The 19,587-nt window shown below is 36.4% G+C and overlaps 1 protein-coding gene across 1 annotated transcript in view; it reads right to left on the reverse strand.

The window, feature by feature from the left end:
- Positions 1–19,587, reverse strand: part of LOC102162178 (ubiquitin carboxyl-terminal hydrolase 9Y) — a 112,475-nt gene that overhangs the window by 21,405 nt on the left and 71,483 nt on the right. The window contains exons 9-14 of the mRNA XM_085009007.1: positions 13,748–13,856; positions 12,982–13,128; positions 11,639–11,785; positions 9,687–9,909; positions 6,078–6,298; positions 4,013–4,203 (exon numbers count right to left, since the gene is read on the reverse strand). Of these exons, the coding sequence (XP_084865133.1) occupies positions 4,013–4,203; positions 6,078–6,298; positions 9,687–9,909; positions 11,639–11,785; positions 12,982–13,128; positions 13,748–13,856 (1,038 nt within the window). The remainder of the gene's footprint in view (positions 1–4,012; positions 4,204–6,077; positions 6,299–9,686; positions 9,910–11,638; positions 11,786–12,981; positions 13,129–13,747; positions 13,857–19,587) is intronic.

Below are 19,587 nucleotides of genomic sequence, written 5' to 3' on the forward strand. Positions count from 1 at the left end.
TAGGGGTCCAATCAGAGCTGTGGCCGCCAGCCTACGCCAGAGCCACAGCAACACGGGATCTGAGCTGCATCTGCAACCTACACCAGAGCTCACGGCAACGACGTATCCTTGAACCCACTGAGTGAGGCCAGGGATCAGACCTGTGTCCTCATGGATGCCAGCCAAGTTTGTTAACGCTGAGCCATGAAGGGAATTCCCAAACTTACTGTAATTTAGAACATTTAAATTCAATCACAGTGGCGTTCCTGTTGTGGTTCAGCAGTTAAGGAATGTGATTAGTGTCCATGAGGATGAAGGCCTTGCTCAGTGGGTTAAGGCTCCCGCATTGCCACGAACTGTGGTGTAGGTTGCAGACACAGCTTGGATTCTGTGTCGCTGTAGCTGCGGTATAAGCTGGCAGCTACAACTCCAATTTGACCCCTAGCCTGGGAACATCCATGTGCCACAGGTGCAGCCTTGAAAAGCAAAAAAAAAAAAAAAAAAAAAGAAAAAAGAAAAGACAATCACAGGAATTTTTTATTTTAATAAGAAAAACGATACACATTTACAGATCTAGCTATACCTAGAGGCAGAAATATGCATGCATGTTATGTTTTGATATGTAATTATAATTACATAGAAATGAACACACAAAAATAACTGAGTATACGATGTTTAAGACAAAAGCTCATAATATAGTAATCTGAAATAATGAGGGCAGAAATGTTGACTAGAATACTGAAAAAGGAGTTCCCACTGTGGCTCAGCAGGTTAAGAATCTGACTAGTATCCATGAGGATGCTGGTTTGATTCCTTGCCTCAATCAGTTAACAATCCAGCATTGCCATGAGCTGTAGCAATGACTGCAGCTATGGCTAGGATCAGGTGTAGCTGTCCCTGTGGTGTAGGCCAGCTGATTCATCCCTAGCCCAGGAAATTCCGTATGTTGCAGGTGTGGCCAAAAAAGGGGAAAAAAAAAAAAAAAAAAAAAAAAAAAGAATACTGAAAAAACATATTGAGCCAGAGACAGGATAAGTTAAGAAAAGAAATCTGTACAGTAAAAGGTAGAGACAAGTGCGGTATTTGCCCGCTGATGGAAGTGGAAGAGGAAAGATAACACATGCGGTAGGAAATGTTACATATGCAAATCACCCATGACCTGGGCTGAGAATTTAATTTATAAAATATAGAGTTATATTGAGAGATAATGGGTATCACAGTACTATAAATACATGAGTTTCAAAAGAAGTCTCTATCAAATCTACTTAGGAGGTACTTTGCCGAAAGAATTCTAAACCTCCTATATAGGATTATTCTATACAGTAATGAGAGCTGTGTAATTACAGCAGTAACTGGGCATAACACAAAGTAGGCATTGATAAAATTAGTGTAAGAAACATAATTACACTTTTAAAATCTAAAAATAGGAGTTCCCCTTGTGGCTCAGAGGGGCTAAGAACCTGACTAGTATGCCTGAGGATACAGGTTTGATCTCTGGCCTTACTCAGTGGATTAAGGATCTGGTGTTGCTGCAAGTTACAGCAGAGGATGCAGATGCAGCTTGGATCCCATGTTGTGGCGGTTGTGGGGCAGGCCTGCAGCTGCAGCTCCAGTTTGACCCCTAGCCTAGGAATTTCCATATGCCCCAGGTGTGGCCCTAAGAAGAAAATAAAAATCTAAAAATAGAGTAAATTTTATCAGTCATGTGAGTAGGAAGCTAGTAAACCAATTATTTTATAAAGAAAAATAAAACAGTATCTATACTAGTTTTCACACACACACACACACACACACACACACACACACACACACAAGGTTAACTAATTGATGAGTAAGCTTCTCTTCACAGACCAAATCTAGTTAATGAATATCTGATGATGAAATTAGAATACCACCATACTCTAACCATAATGAAAATATGGACTTAGTGATGACTAAATGACTAAACATCACAAAATGAAATATATACATTTGTATTACTCCAAGGAAGTAAATCACCACCTATGAAGCAGTCTTGCCTGCTGCAAATGTGGCACAACATATTTCAATTTGCTCAGACTTCTTAATCATGGCTAAGAAAACTATAGCCCATGAGTCAAATCTAACCCATTGTCTATATATAACCCCAGAATTTGAGAATGGTTTTATATATATTTAAATGGCTAGAAAAAAATCAAAAAAGTATTTCATAAGGGAAAATGTGAAATTCCAATTTTGATGTCCATAAACAAAGTCTTATTGGAATAACCACATCATACTCATTTATGTATTGTTTATGGTTGCTTTCTTGTTACAGCAGCAGAGCAGCTCTGACGGAGCATATAACCTGCAAGCCTAAAAATTACAAGGACAGAGACAAAGAAAATACTAAAAAACTACTAGAATGCAATCAGGAAAATCTAGACTGTGGGGAATTATCCAGGGCAAAGTACCAAGTTTCTTTATTGATAAATGCAAACAAACAAAAACCCCAAAATAACAACCTACCCACAAAATATCCTCTACCAAAATCCCAACAACCCAGCTACTGAGAGAGAATGAGAAGAGAGAAACTTGAATTTTTGTTTTTATTTTATTTTGAGGGGGTCTCTTTTTGTCTTTTTTTTAGGGCCACACCCGCGGCATATGGAGGTTCCCAGGCTAAGGATCCAACCAGAGCTGTAGCCACCGACCTACACCAGAGCCACAGCAACGTCAGATCCAAGCCACTTCAACCTACACCACAGTTCACGGCAATGCCAGATCCTTAAGCTACTTAGCGAGGTCAGGGATCAAACCCAAAACCTCATGAATGCTAGTCAGATGCATAAACTGCTGAGCCAAAATGAGAACTCTAGGAAACTTGAAATTTTTTTTTTTTTTTTTGGTGTCCTTTGTTTTTTTAGGGCTGCACCCTAAAACCGAAGCATATGGAAGTTTTCAGGCAGGGGTCAGAAATCAGAGCTACAGCTGCCAGCCTGTGCCACAGGCACAGCAACATGGGGTCCGACCTACACCACAGCTCACGGCACCGCCAGATCCTTAATCCAGTGAGCGAGGCCAGGGGTTGAAGCCGCAACCTCATGGTTACTAGTCGGGTTTGTTAGCCACTGAGCCACTACAGGAACTCCATTTTTCTTTTCTTTTCTTTTCTTTTTCTTTTTGGAATTTTAAAAGAAACTCATGAGACCCAACTGTAGTATATATACCCAATCATACCATAAAAAATAATTTTTTTAAATAATTGGATAAATTTGAATTGTGGGATGTAGGAATAATAGTAAGTTTTTATTTAAGTTAGGTGTGATAACAGTATCATCATAATGCTTTTTTTTTTTTTTTTTTTTTTTTTGGTCTCTTTGCCTTTTCTAGGGCTGCTCCCATGGCATATGGAGGTTCCCAGGCTAGGGGTCTAAGCGGAGCTGTTGCTGCTGGCCTACGCCAGAGCCACAGCAACGCCAGATCCGAGCTGTGTCTGTGACCTACACCACAGCTCATGGCAACGCCAGATCCTTAACCCACTGAGCAAAGCCAGGGATCGAACCCGCAACCTCATGGTTCCTAGTTGGATTCGTCAACGACTACACCACGTCAGGAACTCCATAATGCTTATTTTAAATCCTAGGAAAACATAAATGAAATCGTTATATAGATAAAAATAGTAGGTGTGGCATTTGCTTCAGCTGACAACTGCTGAATCAAGGAGACGACTACATTTTAGCATTGTTTTTCTGTCTAACTCAAAAGTTTTTCATAGTAAAAGGTTAATGACATCTTAAGAAACTAAAGAACCCTCCCTAGGGTAATTTTTATGTCTTCCTCTTGGGGCAATGATAAAGAACAAGATGACAAAGAAGGCCAATTTAAAGAAATTTTATCACTTATTTTAAATAATTATATATCATATACATACAAATCACTTATATCTGACTCACTCTGCATACACTTAAAACACTGTAAATCAACTATACTGCAATTAACATATACTTAGAAGTACAGAGTTAGTATAAAGAAATTTTTATAAAACTGAAATCATCATCCACCCCAAATTTACCTGAACTGTTTCCAAAATCCTCTGGGCACATAGTATTGTAGCCGGGAAGCAGCCAAATGACCAAAGATGACCTGAAGGTGTCTTAGGACACCAATATTGTACTCTTTCCTATCTTCTGTTTTGCTTAATGCTGGTTTGTCCTCAAACTGATGAGTATATCCAAATACATCATCTCGGGGATCAACATTACTCTAAAGGTCAAAAAATCATGGATGATCTAATTTAACTTCAAAAAAGTGCAATAAGTTGAGACAAATACAAACAAATGAATAAGGACTTCCATTATTTTATACTCTGAAAATCTAAAGCACATAACATTCAATTTATAGCATTAGTGTTTATCATCACAAATTCACATTAATAAAATAACAGAATAATCTTCAACATCCACTGGGAGCAGTATTAAGAGAAAAAAGTTTAGTTGAATAAACAGAATTGGAGACAAGTGAGTGCTTTACATAATAAACCTTGGGGAAGAGTTCCCTGGTGGCATAGTCATTAAGGATTTGGCATTGCCACTGCTGAAGGTCGGGTCACTTCTGTGGTGCAGGTTCAATTCCTGGCTGAGGAATTTCTGTATGCCACAGAAGCAGCCAAAACCAAACCAAAACAAAAATGTTGAGAAATAACTTACTTAACCTTTCTAGGATTCAGTTTCTTTCTTTAAGAAAATGCATTCTTCATAGATTGTATCATGTGATATAATTCATGTGATACAATCAGAATCATTAATAATCAGTAAAAATAGCCATAAGAGTATCTTTGGCAGAAACAGTTCCATCAACAGAAGCTCTAAAGGTCTTAATCACTCTTCAAATAATAATTTACTTGTTTTACAAAGAACTTTTTACATTATTGGCTCTGCATATGAGGCTTATTTTACAAAGGTAAATAATACTCAGATCCTATTTTTGAAAAGCTCATACTCCAGGCAAAGAAACTAATAAACAAGCAGACAACCACACTGTTGTGCTGAGACAACATAAGGCACGGGGTCAAGTAGCAAAAGTAGATAGCTATCCTGACAGTCCCTTTTTTTTGCCTTATTTTTTCTTGCAGTATGACTAGCTGTCTCTAACTTGGCATCCTAGCAGTGAGATGAACTATAGAACTAGGATTTAAAATTCTAATTTTCTTTCAAATAGTTGTTCTTAACTATGCATTGCTGTGTGCAGCTCATATGGTGATTCTAAAAAAAATGTATACCTGCCCAGACACTATGCCTGGATGGTATAATTTATCAGATTTGAGAAAAGTAAAGGCAGGTATATGTTTCAGAGTGCTTGCAAGTAATGGGAGCCAAACCAGTCTTAGTGAGAGAAGGAAAGAAACACAAGAATGAGGGAAAAACTATCACTATTGGTAGAAGCATTCTGTCTTCTCTATTCCTAGAAACCTGTATGAAGGAAAAAGTGAAAGACTGATTTAAAAAAAAAAAAAAAAAAAACAACCCACAGTTTCTATATAAGCAAAACCCAAAGTATTCTACATTTTTGTACTTAAGAGGGCTAACACGGTTATATTTACTGTGATCTGCTACAAAAACCTAACTTTTCTATTGCTTTGTTCTGCACTGGATACTTTTGATAGGCAGACTATCTATTACATTAACTAATATCATTAATAAGACTATGTAGCATTATTTAAAGTAGAAGACAAGTCTGTGTCTTTACAAGAAAAAAATTACCCAAGGAAAATATTTAAAGTATCCTAAGAATAAATAAAGATTATGAAAATGATAAATAATACAAAAGGGTCAATTAAATGAAATACTTTAAACGTTAAGAAATGAAAACATTTATCACTTTACAAACTCCAGGTCACACTTACCATGTCTCACAAGATATGATTACATTAACTCTGCTTTTTAAAAAAAACAAATAGAAAAGTTGTGAGATAATGAGCACTCTAATGTGCCACAGGCAGCAGCTCAGAGAGCCTTGTTTTATCACCAAATATAGTTTTAAAAAATCTTATGAGAAATACAATATTTTAAGAGGGAAAAACAGTATCTGGTATCAAGATCTAGCAACACAGAACAAAAGAATTTATAATTAAAACTTACCTCACTCTCTTGTTTCTCATCACTGAACATATCATCATCTATATCACTACCTGTGCCTTCAACTGCAAGAATATTGTTCCTGATGGAAGGAATCATGTACAGCTGCTGGATCACAGAATTCATGTAACAAGTAGCTCCAGCATTTTTGAGTCCCACAAATCCTTTCGGTGGACGGGGTCCAACAGGTGGTAGATATTCCCACTCAGTAAGTGCTTCACAAGCTAAGAGAAGGAAAAAAAGGACCTCATAACATGAAAACAATGATTCTGTGCACCAGCAGATATGCTGTGTTGATAAATTAAAATTAGCAAGAATTTTACCACCACTACAGCAATACTAAGTTAAAAGAGATATGAAATTTGTATTTTATTAAAGTGCCCACTGTACACTGAGGATCTTTAATACAGAAGTACTGTGCTGCGTCTGACAGTCTTCTTCTATTTTTTTTTTTTTTTTTTTTTTTTTGCTTTTTAGGGCCACACCTGCAGTACATGGAAGTTCCCAGGCTAGGGATCGACACAGAACTACAGCTGCCAGCCTACACCACTGCCACAGTATTGCAGGATCCAAACCCCATCTGTGACCTACACCACAGCTCATGGCAATGCTGAATCCCTAACCCACTAAGCAAGGCCAGGATCAAACCCACATCCTCATGGATACTAGTTGGGTTTGTAAGCTGTGGAGGCTCAACAGGAAATCCCTGATAGTCTTCTTATAAGGACATATTCTTATATGTATAATATTAAATTTCTCAATGTAACCACAATCTTTGCTTTATGTAAGTACCTTCTATATGCTGGGATCAGAACTTTAAAGACAATAAAAAGTACAGACTCTCTCACACTGCTAGTGGAAATGAAAAATGAAAATGGGACAGTCACCATGCAAAAAAGTTTGGCAGTTCCCCACAAGGTCATAATAGGATTCAGCAATTTTACTCCTCGATAACTATTCAAAAGAAATGAAAACCCATATCCAGCTTTTTCAGAGAGCTTCCATGTGGGGAACCACAATGTTTCCATGTGACATCATGCCAGGCCCCACAATCCAAGAGGACAGAAGCTCCTTTGTTCAGGACCTCACTCAATATACATCTATCTACCTATTAGGAATTGCATCCTTTAATATCCTTTTACAATAAAGTGAAAACTAATGAGTGAAAAAAAAAAGAGAATGAAAATGCATATCCAATCTAGTGAATGAAAAAAAAAGAAGAAAAACAGCAACAAAGACCCTCACTCACATTAATTACTTAGACGTTGTACATGAATGTTTGCAGTAGCTGTATTAATAATAGCCAAGAGTAACGGAAAAAAAGTCCTCATATGTTCATCTACTGACATATGGATAAATTAACTTGCTATATCCATATAATAGTCTATCATGTGGCAAAAAAAGAAACAGAATATTACATATACTACAACATAGATGAACACTGAAAACATTATGCTAGGTGAAAGAAGGCAGTCACAAATGACTACATTTTTACAATTCCATTTAAATGGAATGTCCAGCCAGAATAGGCATATGTATAGGGGAAAAAAGTAGATTAGTTCTGCTTAAGGGCAAGGTGGGAGGGGTAGAAAGTGGAGGGAGCTTAGATTGCGATTGCTGAAAGGCACAAAAATTCTTTTGGAGATGATGAAAAGGTTCTGAAGTTAGGTTATGATGATAGTTGCAAAGCTCTAATATTAGACTAAAAGCCATTAAACCGTAGGCTTGAAATAAGTAAACTTTATTGCACATAAATTATATCTCAATGAAGTCATTCAGAACAACTAAGCAGTGGAACTACCACTGTGAAGCAATGGGATCAGAGGCATCTTGGGAGTGCTGGGAGGCAGGTTCAATCCCCAATCCCTGGGTGGCACAGCTAAGGATCCGACAGTCCTCAGATCTGACCCCTGGCCAGTAACTCAATATGCCTCAGAGTGGCCAAAAAAGGAAGGAAAAAAAAAAGAAAAGAAAAACAACCACCTCCCCCATCATATTACATATTACTCTCACACACACAAATTTGAAATTTTTAGTTTAATTACCTACTTTATATGTTATTTATTAATTATATATTAAAGTGATTTAAGATCACTGAGGTTCAAATCATAGTCTCATATCACAAAATCTTTAAATTCTGAGTAAACGTGTTTCCTTCCTTACAAACGGCAAGAGTGAAAACTACTTTGCCTATACCTACAGTTTTACTTTGAGGAACCAATGAGATAATACACTGACAGTGTAACATATACATATAGTGGGAACCATAAATCACGTAAAAACCCTCACCATGTATCATGAAACCAAAAATAACCCAAACATCAATGACTCTCTTGGAGATGGATTACCCAAATTAAAATGTACTGAACTGCAAATTAAATTGCCAATTACAGAATCACATTGACCTTTATACACTTTAGGTAATTACTAGGTAGGAAACTTAGAGCAAAGTGAAGAACCTTGGTAGTATATTCTCTTTTATGTTAAAAACAAACAAACAAGAACTAAGCAAAGGCACATCCACATTTACAACTTGCATATGCAGAGATAGTCTCTGTTCCAGGACTGGATGGGGCATTGGTATGTTTGGCATATATCTCCTTTTATACGCGACTGATATAACTACAAAATTCAGAAGCTAAAAGAGTTAATTTAAATAAAGAGAACAAAGTTTTCAAGAATATCTTTTCATGTACATTCCACAGCACAAATACAGAAACTCCTAAAAATGACTGATATTTTATTTACACTCTTGACAATGTAAGAAAGATAATTTCAGATGTTTTCAAAGATTAGTGTTGACTATATTGCCATGCCTTGGTTTTGTCTTAAGATTTATTGAATTCATTATCTCATTTCTGTTATTTTAACTTACATTCTCTTTCCTTTTGAGTTTTGGTTCTTTTAAGATCTAAAGACAGTTTCCTGCTTTATGGGGACTAACCTGGGCATTAACTGAGAACAAAATGCACTAGAATGTTACCTTCTCACATTTGATCTTCAATACGGAAGTTCCAGGCTAGGGGCTGAATCAGAGCTATAGCTGCTGGCCTACACCAGAGCCACAGCAAAGTCAAATCCAGGCTAAGTCTGTGACCTACACCACAGCTCACGTTAAGACTGGATTCTTAACCCACAAAGCAAGGCCAGGGATTGAACTCTTGTCCTCATGGATACTAGTCGAGTTCATTTCTGCTGTGCCACAGTGAGAACTCTATAACTATAGCATTCTTAAAACTTATATTAAAATAGAAATAGCATTAAGCAATCCCTGAGAGGCTGAAAATCTTTGCCATGCATAAATTTAAGTACTAAAGTCTGGAGCAACAAACTTGGTTTATTACTAGATTTTGGATTTTACTTCATATATGGTGAAATAAAGCATTAAATCAAGTTACCTGAATCACCTACAAGAAGACACTCACATGTACACTTAGAAATTTTGCTGTACAAAGTTTCTACGCCTATTACGGCCTTAACTGTATGTGGTTATTAAAATTATAGTAGTTGTTTAAAACAAACACAAGTTAAAAAACCCTCAACAAACCCAGAATGATAAACATGGAAATATTATCAACCAAGAAAAATGGTTTTATAAGATAAAATACTTACTAGTTATTGCTGTGCCCATGTAATACATTTCAGTCAAACAATCTACTATCTGTTTGAGATTCCTTACACAGCCAACAGCTAGTGCTACAAGCAGTTCAAACCCAGCATTGATGGTGGCCGGTGAACTACAAACTGGGATGGCCTGCTCAGCTGGTAGTTCTCCATTTCTCAGACATTGTAGGTAAACTTTGGAGGCAGGAAAGATGAAATCATCAATTAGTTCCTAAAGAGTTGAAAAAACAGATCATGTTATTGTTACCAATAATATTTATTTTAAGAAAAAATATCCTTTGGATGGAAATAGTCTAATTATTTATCTGATAAAATTAAACATCTCACTATATCAAAAACAATTTCAGATTTTCAACGGAAATAAACCTATTTCAAAACACAATTGACTATAATGAATATGTTTAATGAAAAACATATTCAATTTTCCAGATATTTTAAGAAAACTTAAAAATCTATTAAGAAAAAATCTAAATAAATCTACTCCTTTAATCAAAAATGAACTGCAAGTTGCATATTTTACATAAAAATAGAATGCATCAAATGATACTCCTTTCCTTGAATCGTAAGATACATCTGAAGAAACTGGCTGGACAACTGTCATGTAAAAAATGAGAGTCTTGAAAGATAAGTTTTCCAAGAAAGATCAAATAAAAATTTGGATTTACTGCAGCAAAGTCAATTAATGCTGCTTAATTTAAAATAAATTAACTTAAAAAAAATCTCTTGACTAAAGGGAGATATGCGTTTACTTAAAAATTACTGTAACGCTCCCCAGATATAAAGGTTACTATAAGAAAAGTAAAGACAGATCGGCTAAGAGATACTCAAAAGGTGATGATAGGAGTTCCTGCTTTGGCTCAGCAGTAAGGTACCCAACTGGTATCCATGAGGACCAGGGCTCGATCCCTGACTTGAGGCAGGAGGTAGATGGGCTCTAGGAAAGACATTTGCAAGTAGGTCTTGTTTACACTTCCCGAGGTAGGAGACAGGTGGGCTCCGGGTAAACATTTACAACCAGCTACCTGTCTATGTTTCAAGATAGAAATAACAGGCAAGTAACTAGTACTTGTCTTCTATGCACTTGTTAAACAATGGTAATGAAAGGGTCAGAGAGGGGCTGAGCCCTGCTTAGGCACAACAAAAAAGTCATGTACTCCCCCATCCTCAGGATCAGGAGACCCCAACTACACATGTTCTGAAAGATTCATCTGGGTCAGAAAGGGAGGGGGCACCAGGCCATAATAAGTCTGGATAACCTTCCCACCATGCTCTGCTTTGGAATCCATCTTGGCTAAAAGATGCGCACACAGATGGGAGAGGGCCTTGCATCTGGTCAGGTGTGAAAGATAAAATGAGTTAATTGGCCAAAGGGAGACAAAGACCCAGAAGAACTACACATTAAACTGATTTAAACTGTAGTTTAAATCACCTCTTCTGGCTCATTCCTCATTCAGCACTGCACCCCACTTCTCCTTTGGGTGTATATTGCTGCTTTGCTTCCGAGTTAAATAAACAAATTATCTCTGAATTTCTGTGCTCTCCCACATGTTGTACTGTGTTTCTAACAATAAACTTTATACCAATTTTTACAGTAGATTTTTATCATTCTTGCTTTCAACAGGGGGCAAGAATTAGGGCAACTGTGATTTCAGCCTCTAGCTACTTTAGTGGCTAGGATTCCTGGTTTTTATCCAGGCTGCCCAAGTTCAAGCCCTGAGTAGATAATTAAGATCTCACTTCAAGTCATCAGCCACTGCTGCCTCTCCGAAATCAGGCCTGGCTAAGTCACTTAAGGATCCACTACTGCTGTGAGCGGCAGCTCCAATACCATCCCAGGCCTGGGAAACTTACATATGTCATGGGTTTGTCCCTAAAAGAATAAACAAACAAACAAACAAACAACTCACAAGAACTGGCTAGTACAAAAATTTGGAACTTACTTTAATGAGATTAGCACCTTTTTCACAACCAATATGACACTTTTTCTCAGGCGTTTGAAAAGCCAATAACTCTTTTGTTACTCCAAGGTGGCCTTCTAATACTGGCTCTTCAATACCTGTTGTTTCTCCTGTGTCTTTAACATTATCCTGTCAAAGAAAAAATATTTCAGGACTAATTTACAGAAAAGGAGGATGAAAAAGATCAGAATAAAACTGAGGAGATTGATACCTTAAATGCAATGTTGCCAAACCTTTTCTTTCAGGCAGTTTATTTCTTTGATAGAATGCTATCAAATCAAAGGAATTTTGATACTTTTGGTTTTCACAACTGAGAAGAAAAAGGAATTGCTAAAGCACCACCTACTGCTTACAAGCCAGGTGTGCTGCTCAACAGCCTACAATACATAGCACAACTTCTAAAAATAAGAAATACTGGTGCAAAATGTTAATGGTGCAGAGATGAAGAAATTCTAGAAGCAGACTTTATACCTCACAAGGAGAATGCTAATCTAAAGGCCAAAATCTACATATTTCAGAAATACATTCCATAGTACTATGAGTAAAGAAAGGGTCAAATTATTAAAGGTAAATGCTAATCTATCAGACATTTTTGACTTAAAGTTGTATCTTATTTCTATAAATCATGAGTTAATAGTTTACCAATGAAAAGTTCATGTTTTGTTATTCCCAGGATTACTGGGGGGCTTATAATAGATACTCAAAAGTATAATTCCTCTTTTATTTTAATTTAATTTAATTTAATTTAATTTTGTGTGTGTGTGTGTGTCTGTGTGTGTGTGTGTGTGTCTTTTTAGGGCCACACCTGCAGCACATGGAGGTTCCCAGGATGAGAATTAGAATCGGAGCTGTAGCCGCCAGCCTACACCGCAGCCACAGCAACGCTGGATCCTTAATCCACTGAGGGAGGCCAGGGATCGACCCCACTATGCTAGTTAGGTTTATTAACTGCTGAGCCAGGATGGTAACTCCTCCTATAATCCCTCTTTTAATAAGAGAGATGTTTTACATAGTCCTAGTTGTGGCTCAGCACATTAAGAATCCAACCTCATATACTCGGGTTTGATCTCTAGCCTCACTCAGCAGGTAAAGGATCCAGTGTTACCATGAGCTATGCGACAGGTCACATACATGGCTTGGATCTGGTGTTGCTTTGGCTGTGGGCGTAGGCTGGCTGCTGGAGCTCCAACTCGACCCCTAGCCTGGGAACTTCATATCCTGCAGATGCAGCTATAAAAACAAATGAAAAACAAACAAGCAAAAAAAAAAAAAAAAAAAAAAAAAAGATTTAACACTGAGCAACAAAGGAATAGTATACAACTTACCCTAATTCTTTTAAGCCAATCAATTTCATTGTTGAGAAGAACTTCAGCATTAGGTACATTAATATTACTATTGTAAGCATAATTAAGAAGGTGCCGTAGAAGAGTGAAATAGTCATCTGAATGTTTACCTCTCTCTCTTGCTGTGCTCTGAAAAATAATTAAAAAAAAATAAATTCATAAGTTCATGCTCAAAATGCATATTAATTTTTCAAAAAGCTCAGATGACTGGCAAATTAGTGCCAATAATTTATTACAAGGATACATAAAAAATAAGGTTTCTATTTTTCAAGAAGGTGGTATATTTTTTCCTTAAGTATTTAATTATTTATTTATTCTTTTTATGCCTGCACCTGAGGCATATGGAAGTTCTCCAGCTAGGGCTTGAATGAGAGCTGCAGCCGCCAGCCTACACCACAGCCACAGCAGTGCAGGATCTGAGCTGCATCTGTGATCCACACCACAGCTTGCAGCAACGCCGGATCCTTAATCCACTGAACGAGGCCAGGGGTCTAACCTGCATCCTCATAGATACTAGTCGGGTTCTTAATCTGCTGAGCCACAATGCGAATTACTTCCTTAAGTATTTATAAAAAGCAAATAAAAAGCAATCTATAAATAGTATAAAATATAATGGGGAAATTTACATTACTTCATTTATTACATATAACTAATTTTTCTAAAATCTAAACCCAGAATTTCTTGAATGTTAATATTTCTTATTTAAGAATGAATCAAACTGATTAAAGTCCATTTAAAAATGTCTCACCCCCAAAATGGTAAAGAGCAGAGTAATGAAGAAAAGCAGAGGCCTGTGTCCCATGCAACATCTGGTACACATTAAAAAAAACTGCTCCTGTGCCAGTTGACGAACAGTTCTGAAATAAAAACATTTCCTATTTAAAGCATTGGTCTTAAGAATAAAAACAACAATAAATTATTCTAATACTGTTAAAGGTCCAACTTTAGCAGGAGAGATAAATTAACGGTAAAATTACAAAGTAACCCAACTTGGATGGCACCACAGAATAGATATATCTGTAGCTATTTTTCATTGAGTAAAACCTCACATTGTAACCACACAGCTTAGAAAATACTTAGTTACAATTTCTTAATATCTGACTTCTCAAAGCAAAAATGTAAAGAACAAGAATAGACGTCTTTTTAAAATGTTTTATTTATTTATTTATTTATTTATTTATTTATGTCTTTTTGCCATTTCTAGGGCCGCTCCCTCAGCATATGGAGGTTCCCAGGCCAGGGGTCTAATTGGAGCTGTAGCCACCAGCCTGCGCCAGAGCCACAGCAACTTGGGATCCAAGCCGTGTCTATGATCTACACCACAGCTCAGGGCTACACCGGATCCTTAATCCACTGAGCAAAGCCAGGGATCAAACCTGAAACTTCATGGTTCCTAGTCGGATTCATTAACCACTGAGCCACTATGGGAACTCCAGATGTCTTTTTTACTTGTAAGATATCTTGCAAACTTCTCTTAGAATAATCTGAAAGTACCTCAACAGATACTGTAGAAGATACAGTGTAGCAAACTATACATCTTTTTTTGGCTTCCCACAGAATTGTTTTAAGTAAACTGGGCTGTGAAGCAAACAGCTGTGGGAATAGTTGTCAGACCAGCAGTATTACTTGGGAACTTCTTAGACATACAAATTTAGGAAGAGAGGCCCAGCAATCTATATTTTATGAGCAATTCAATGATTCCGATAGAGGTTCGAGGGCCATTCAAACGTTATATTGTACAATATCACTTATTTGAGAAGTAGGAAAACCAGTCTCACCTGAATAACCTAGATCCACAAATAATGTCAACCCACTGACACCCATCTAAAATTGTTAATGCCTAAACTCCATATTGTCTGCTTTGTCCACAGAATGTGCTGACACAGCTTTCCCTTACTAATGTAGGTAATAAACTCAATTTTGTTTTTTCCTTTCAGGTACTGAATAATGAGGTTGTTAATTTTTGACCAAAGTAAGTTTTTTTCATGCTTTGTTGATGAGGCAAACATTAGAGACACTGACACTAGAACAGAGATTAATACACACTGGTGTTACATGGTAACCGAGTATTACAAACTACATTTTTTTGTTTGTTTGTTCGGTAAATACCATGTTTTAGTATTCTTGCTGGCTGCTAAAGCTCTGAAATAAATGTGTGGTTCAAATGTGAAGGATTCTAAGTTCTATGTATTATGCTCAACCTCAGTCTCATTTTAACTTTTCCGTTTTGAAATTTTCACTATCTTATTGTCACATACTTATTTTCTTACGCAAAAGTTTATTTTCATCTTGTGGAACAAAACAGAGCATAACTAAGACAAAGCATAACTAAAACAAACCCAAGATAAGTCACTTTGTAACTTACTGCAAATATTTTCCCAAATGATAGAAGTTACTTGGCTACTAAACCTACTTAACAATTTAAGAGCAAAGATTCTGTCAACATCAACCACAATTCTTAAGAAAGTACTTTCCATTGTATTGTTTTCAGGAAAGTCATTAGTAACTTTCATGTCAAGAGAAATTTCATATTAGGAAAAGTAAAACTAAGAACATGAATGACATGATGTGTGAATAGACTTGTATGGCTTCCACTTATCCTCCAAATTAGTTGTCCAACTGCCAAAAATCTAGCCTTCCTCCTTCTTTTCTTTCCTAACCCTAGAAAGTTGTATGATGCTTCTTTCATCAATACTGTTTCAAAGAAGTATTAATAATTAATGAACAGACTACTGGTCCTACTAAAATTTACTTAGATTTGCCCAAACATAAGCTCATACAACTTTCAAAGCTTTAGAAGTCCCTCTGTCTTTCCATAAAACTGAGATTTTTTGTTTTGTATTCAGTCAAAACGCTGGCAGAATACAATCTAATCCTCCAATAATCAAGAAAGCATTGAGTCTGATTTCTAGGGTTACCATATTATAATACTGCAGTATACAGTTTTCAACAAGAAATCACAAAGCATACAAAGAAACGGGAAAGTATCGCCATTTTGAAACAAAAATTAATTGATAGACACTGTGTTTGAGAAAGCCCAACTTTGTATGTGAACATTTTAAAACCCTCTTAAAGTATAATCCAAGAACTAAAGGACAACAGAAAAATGATTTATGAATACATGGACAATTTTAAAAAAAATTATTTTATTTTTACTTTTTTTGTCTTTTCTAGGGCTGCACCCATGGCATATGGAGGCTCCCAGACTAGGGGCCTAACCCAAGCTGTAACGACCAGCCTACATGATGGCCACAGCAACTCGGGATCCTAGCCGTGTCTGCAACCTACACAACAGCCCATGGTTTTTTTTTTTGTTTTTTTTTTTTGTTTTTTTTAAGACAACAATTATAGCAAGACACAAATGGAAATTCTGCATACAAAAAATAAATAAATAACTGAAAAAAAAACCTCTAACAGGGTTCTCCAGTAGATTTAAATAAACAGGCAGAAAACAATACAGTACTGAACAATTATGATAATCAAGGGTGAGAAGCAGAAATAAAACAAAGAAAAGTGAAAAAACTAGGAGATGTGTGATATACCATTAAGTGGAGCAATACATGTAATATGAAAGTTTTAGAAAAAGACAGAGATAAAGAATACGTTAAGAGATACCAACCACACATGCCTCAAATTTGATAAGACACAAGAAATTACACATCCAACAAGAGTGACAAACTCCAAACTGGCCAAATTTAAAGAGAGTCACACCGAAACACATTAGAGTCAACTGTCACAAACCAAAACAAAACTGTGAAAGCATAAAAGATGAGGCATTTTGTCATACAGAAAGGAATCTTCAATAATATTTACAGTAATCAGAAACCATGGAATCAAGCAAGCAATAGAGTAACAGACTGTGAAAGAAAAAATGATCAACCAAGAAATCTTTACAGGCTAAATACTTCAAGAATGAAGAAGAAATTTCTGGATAAGAAAATGCTAAGGGAATGTGTTCCTAGACCTACCCTACAAGAACTGCATTCTACAAGCAGAAATGAAACGACATTAGCCAGTTATTTAAACCCACATGAAGAAGAAAACAACACTGGTAAAGCTACCCATACAGGAAAATGTAAAAACTAGTATAACAGTACTTTTAGTATGTAGCTCCCCTTTCATTATTATGATTTAAAAGACAAGTCACAAAACAAGAACCTTAAATCTATTTTAATGATCACGTAGTCTTTAGCAACATTATCTGTAATGATAAAAATACAAGAAAGAAGAATTGAAATGCACAGATTACTTTTGGGATATTATGGAAACAAAGTTGGTATTTATTATTATTCAAACTCAAGAAATAGAAATGAACCAGTTACAATTAAGGAGGATGCATTAGGGATTAAAAAAACTCACAAATTTATGGCTAAGATGATGACTTCACTGGTGATTCCTATTCAAAGAGGGATAATATCCATATCCCTTAAAAACTTTCCCCAAAACTAGAATAAATGGCAACACTTACAAACTCATTTTATGAGGGAGCAACACCCTGGTACCAAAGCCAGACAAAAATACAAGAAAAGTACAGGCCAGTATCCCTGATGAACAAAGATGTAAAACCCTCAAAACAATACTAACAAACTGAATTCAACAGCACATTAATAGGATTATACACCATGACCATGCTGGAATTATCCATGGAAAGCATGGATAATTCAACACATGGAAGTCAATCAATAAATACACAACACTCCAGCTAAAAAAAAAAAAAAAAAAGACACAACCAATCGTCTCAATGGATAAAAAAAAAAAAAAAAAAAAAAAGCATTTGACAAAGGTCAATAGGCATTCATGATTAAAACTTTTAAAAACTGGAAGAAATTTACTCAATACAATTCCAACCACAGTTAACATCATAGACTATTGTGAAAACCTGAAATGTTTCTCTCTAACACACTCTTGACACTTCTACTCAACACAGTAACAGAAGATCTCTCCAGACCAACAAGAAATAAAATGCATCCACACAGAGAGGAGGATGTATTTTCTGGTGATAATCATATATGTATAAAATCCCAGAGTCCCTCCAAAATCCATAAAGATGCAGGATACAAAATCAATATATTTAAAAAGTTGCATTTCTGATAGAAATTGTGGGACTTCAAGGCTTCTCCAAGGAATAAATCTCAAAAACCTCACCTTGCCCTAATATGGGTAACATATGACCCAACCAACCAACAAGTGTATTAGAAGACGCCATCCTTCCCCAACCAATCAGCACATCAACAGATGTGTGGCAAGACCACCCCTCACACTCCTTTGTCTTTGGGCTGTAAAAACAGACAGGACCATGCACCCAGAGTCAACTCTCCCTGATTATAAGGAAGTTGGCCCACTGGGTTAACAGTATTTCTTGCTTCAATAAACTAGCCTTTTCTACACCTTGGTTTACATCTTGAAAATTCTTTTTCTACCTGCATACAGAGACCACAACAGAAATGACAAAATATCAGGAAAAAGATAATCAGATAATAAGAAAACAACCAAATTAACAATAGCAACATAAAGAGCTTAGAATAAACTTAACAAAAGAAGTGAAAATCCTTGTACACTGGAATTATAAAACACTGATGAAAGATATTAAAGATATCCTGTGTTCATAAACTAGGAGAATGCAGGGAGCCGAGAAAATGCAGGGACTCAAAACAAGGACCTTGCCTGATGGCAAAAAAAACCCCTGAAGGCAGGTTCCTAACCAAGGAAGGGAGCTCACCTGAACGGTACAAGCCAAAGGTGGGCTTCTGGTCAGGATAAAAAGCCTGCCTGAACAATACATGCGGAAGGTGGGCCTCTGGTCAGGATGAAAGCCTGCCTGCGTGGTACAAGCCGAGGGCAGGCCTCAGGTTACACAGCTCTCACTTTGATGTTGATGGGGAAGAATTGGGGCTTTCCTGGGAAAACAATCTCCATGTTTGCACTGGAGAACATGGACTGTTTCTCAGGTGACCTAGTCTTTCCTGCTATTCTATTTGTTATTCAGTTTTCTTCAGTCTCTCCTGATTATTTACTTATTATTCCTATTTTCCATTCTTATTTTCCTGTGGTGATTTGTGATTTAACAAAGTTACAACAATAGTATAATAAGAATTTCATTCTGAAGGACTTTTCCCCTATTTAAATCCAATGTAGTTAAAACATAGTGTTTATCTATTAACTAGCTATATAGTAAACTTTAGAGTTAGGATCTTAATGAGGTTCATAAAAGTTAGACATATATTATCCAAAAAACCTAGCTGTGAGTTTTGCCCTTGATTTTAAAAGCTTTTAAGTGATAGCTAGTTTAGTTAAGTTGGTTTATATTTACTTACACTATCTCCCTGCCACAACGCTTTGACGATAAGCACCAGTCTACAAAGAAGGTTTGTGAGTGCCAAATTCTTGTGTCTATGGCCTCTTCAAAGTACTCACTAAGTTTAGTTAAGATGGAGATCTTAAAACCTAATGTATAGCTGCTACACCACGTAATAGTTAACCAATGTACTTTTAACACTGTGACGTAATGTGTAGTGAAAAACTGTCTATATAATCAACCACTGTTGCCAATAAAGTTTGAGCAGTCCAGCGCCCTGAAAGAAGGGACAA

This window comes from Sus scrofa, chromosome Y (assembly GCF_054392235.1).
Source record: "Sus scrofa isolate SSC_HxYL_T2T_F1_AM1 chromosome Y, Sscrofa_HxYL_maternal_Yorkshire_Landrace_v2.0, whole genome shotgun sequence".
In the NCBI taxonomy this organism is placed as follows: Eukaryota; Metazoa; Chordata; class Mammalia; order Artiodactyla; family Suidae; genus Sus; species Sus scrofa.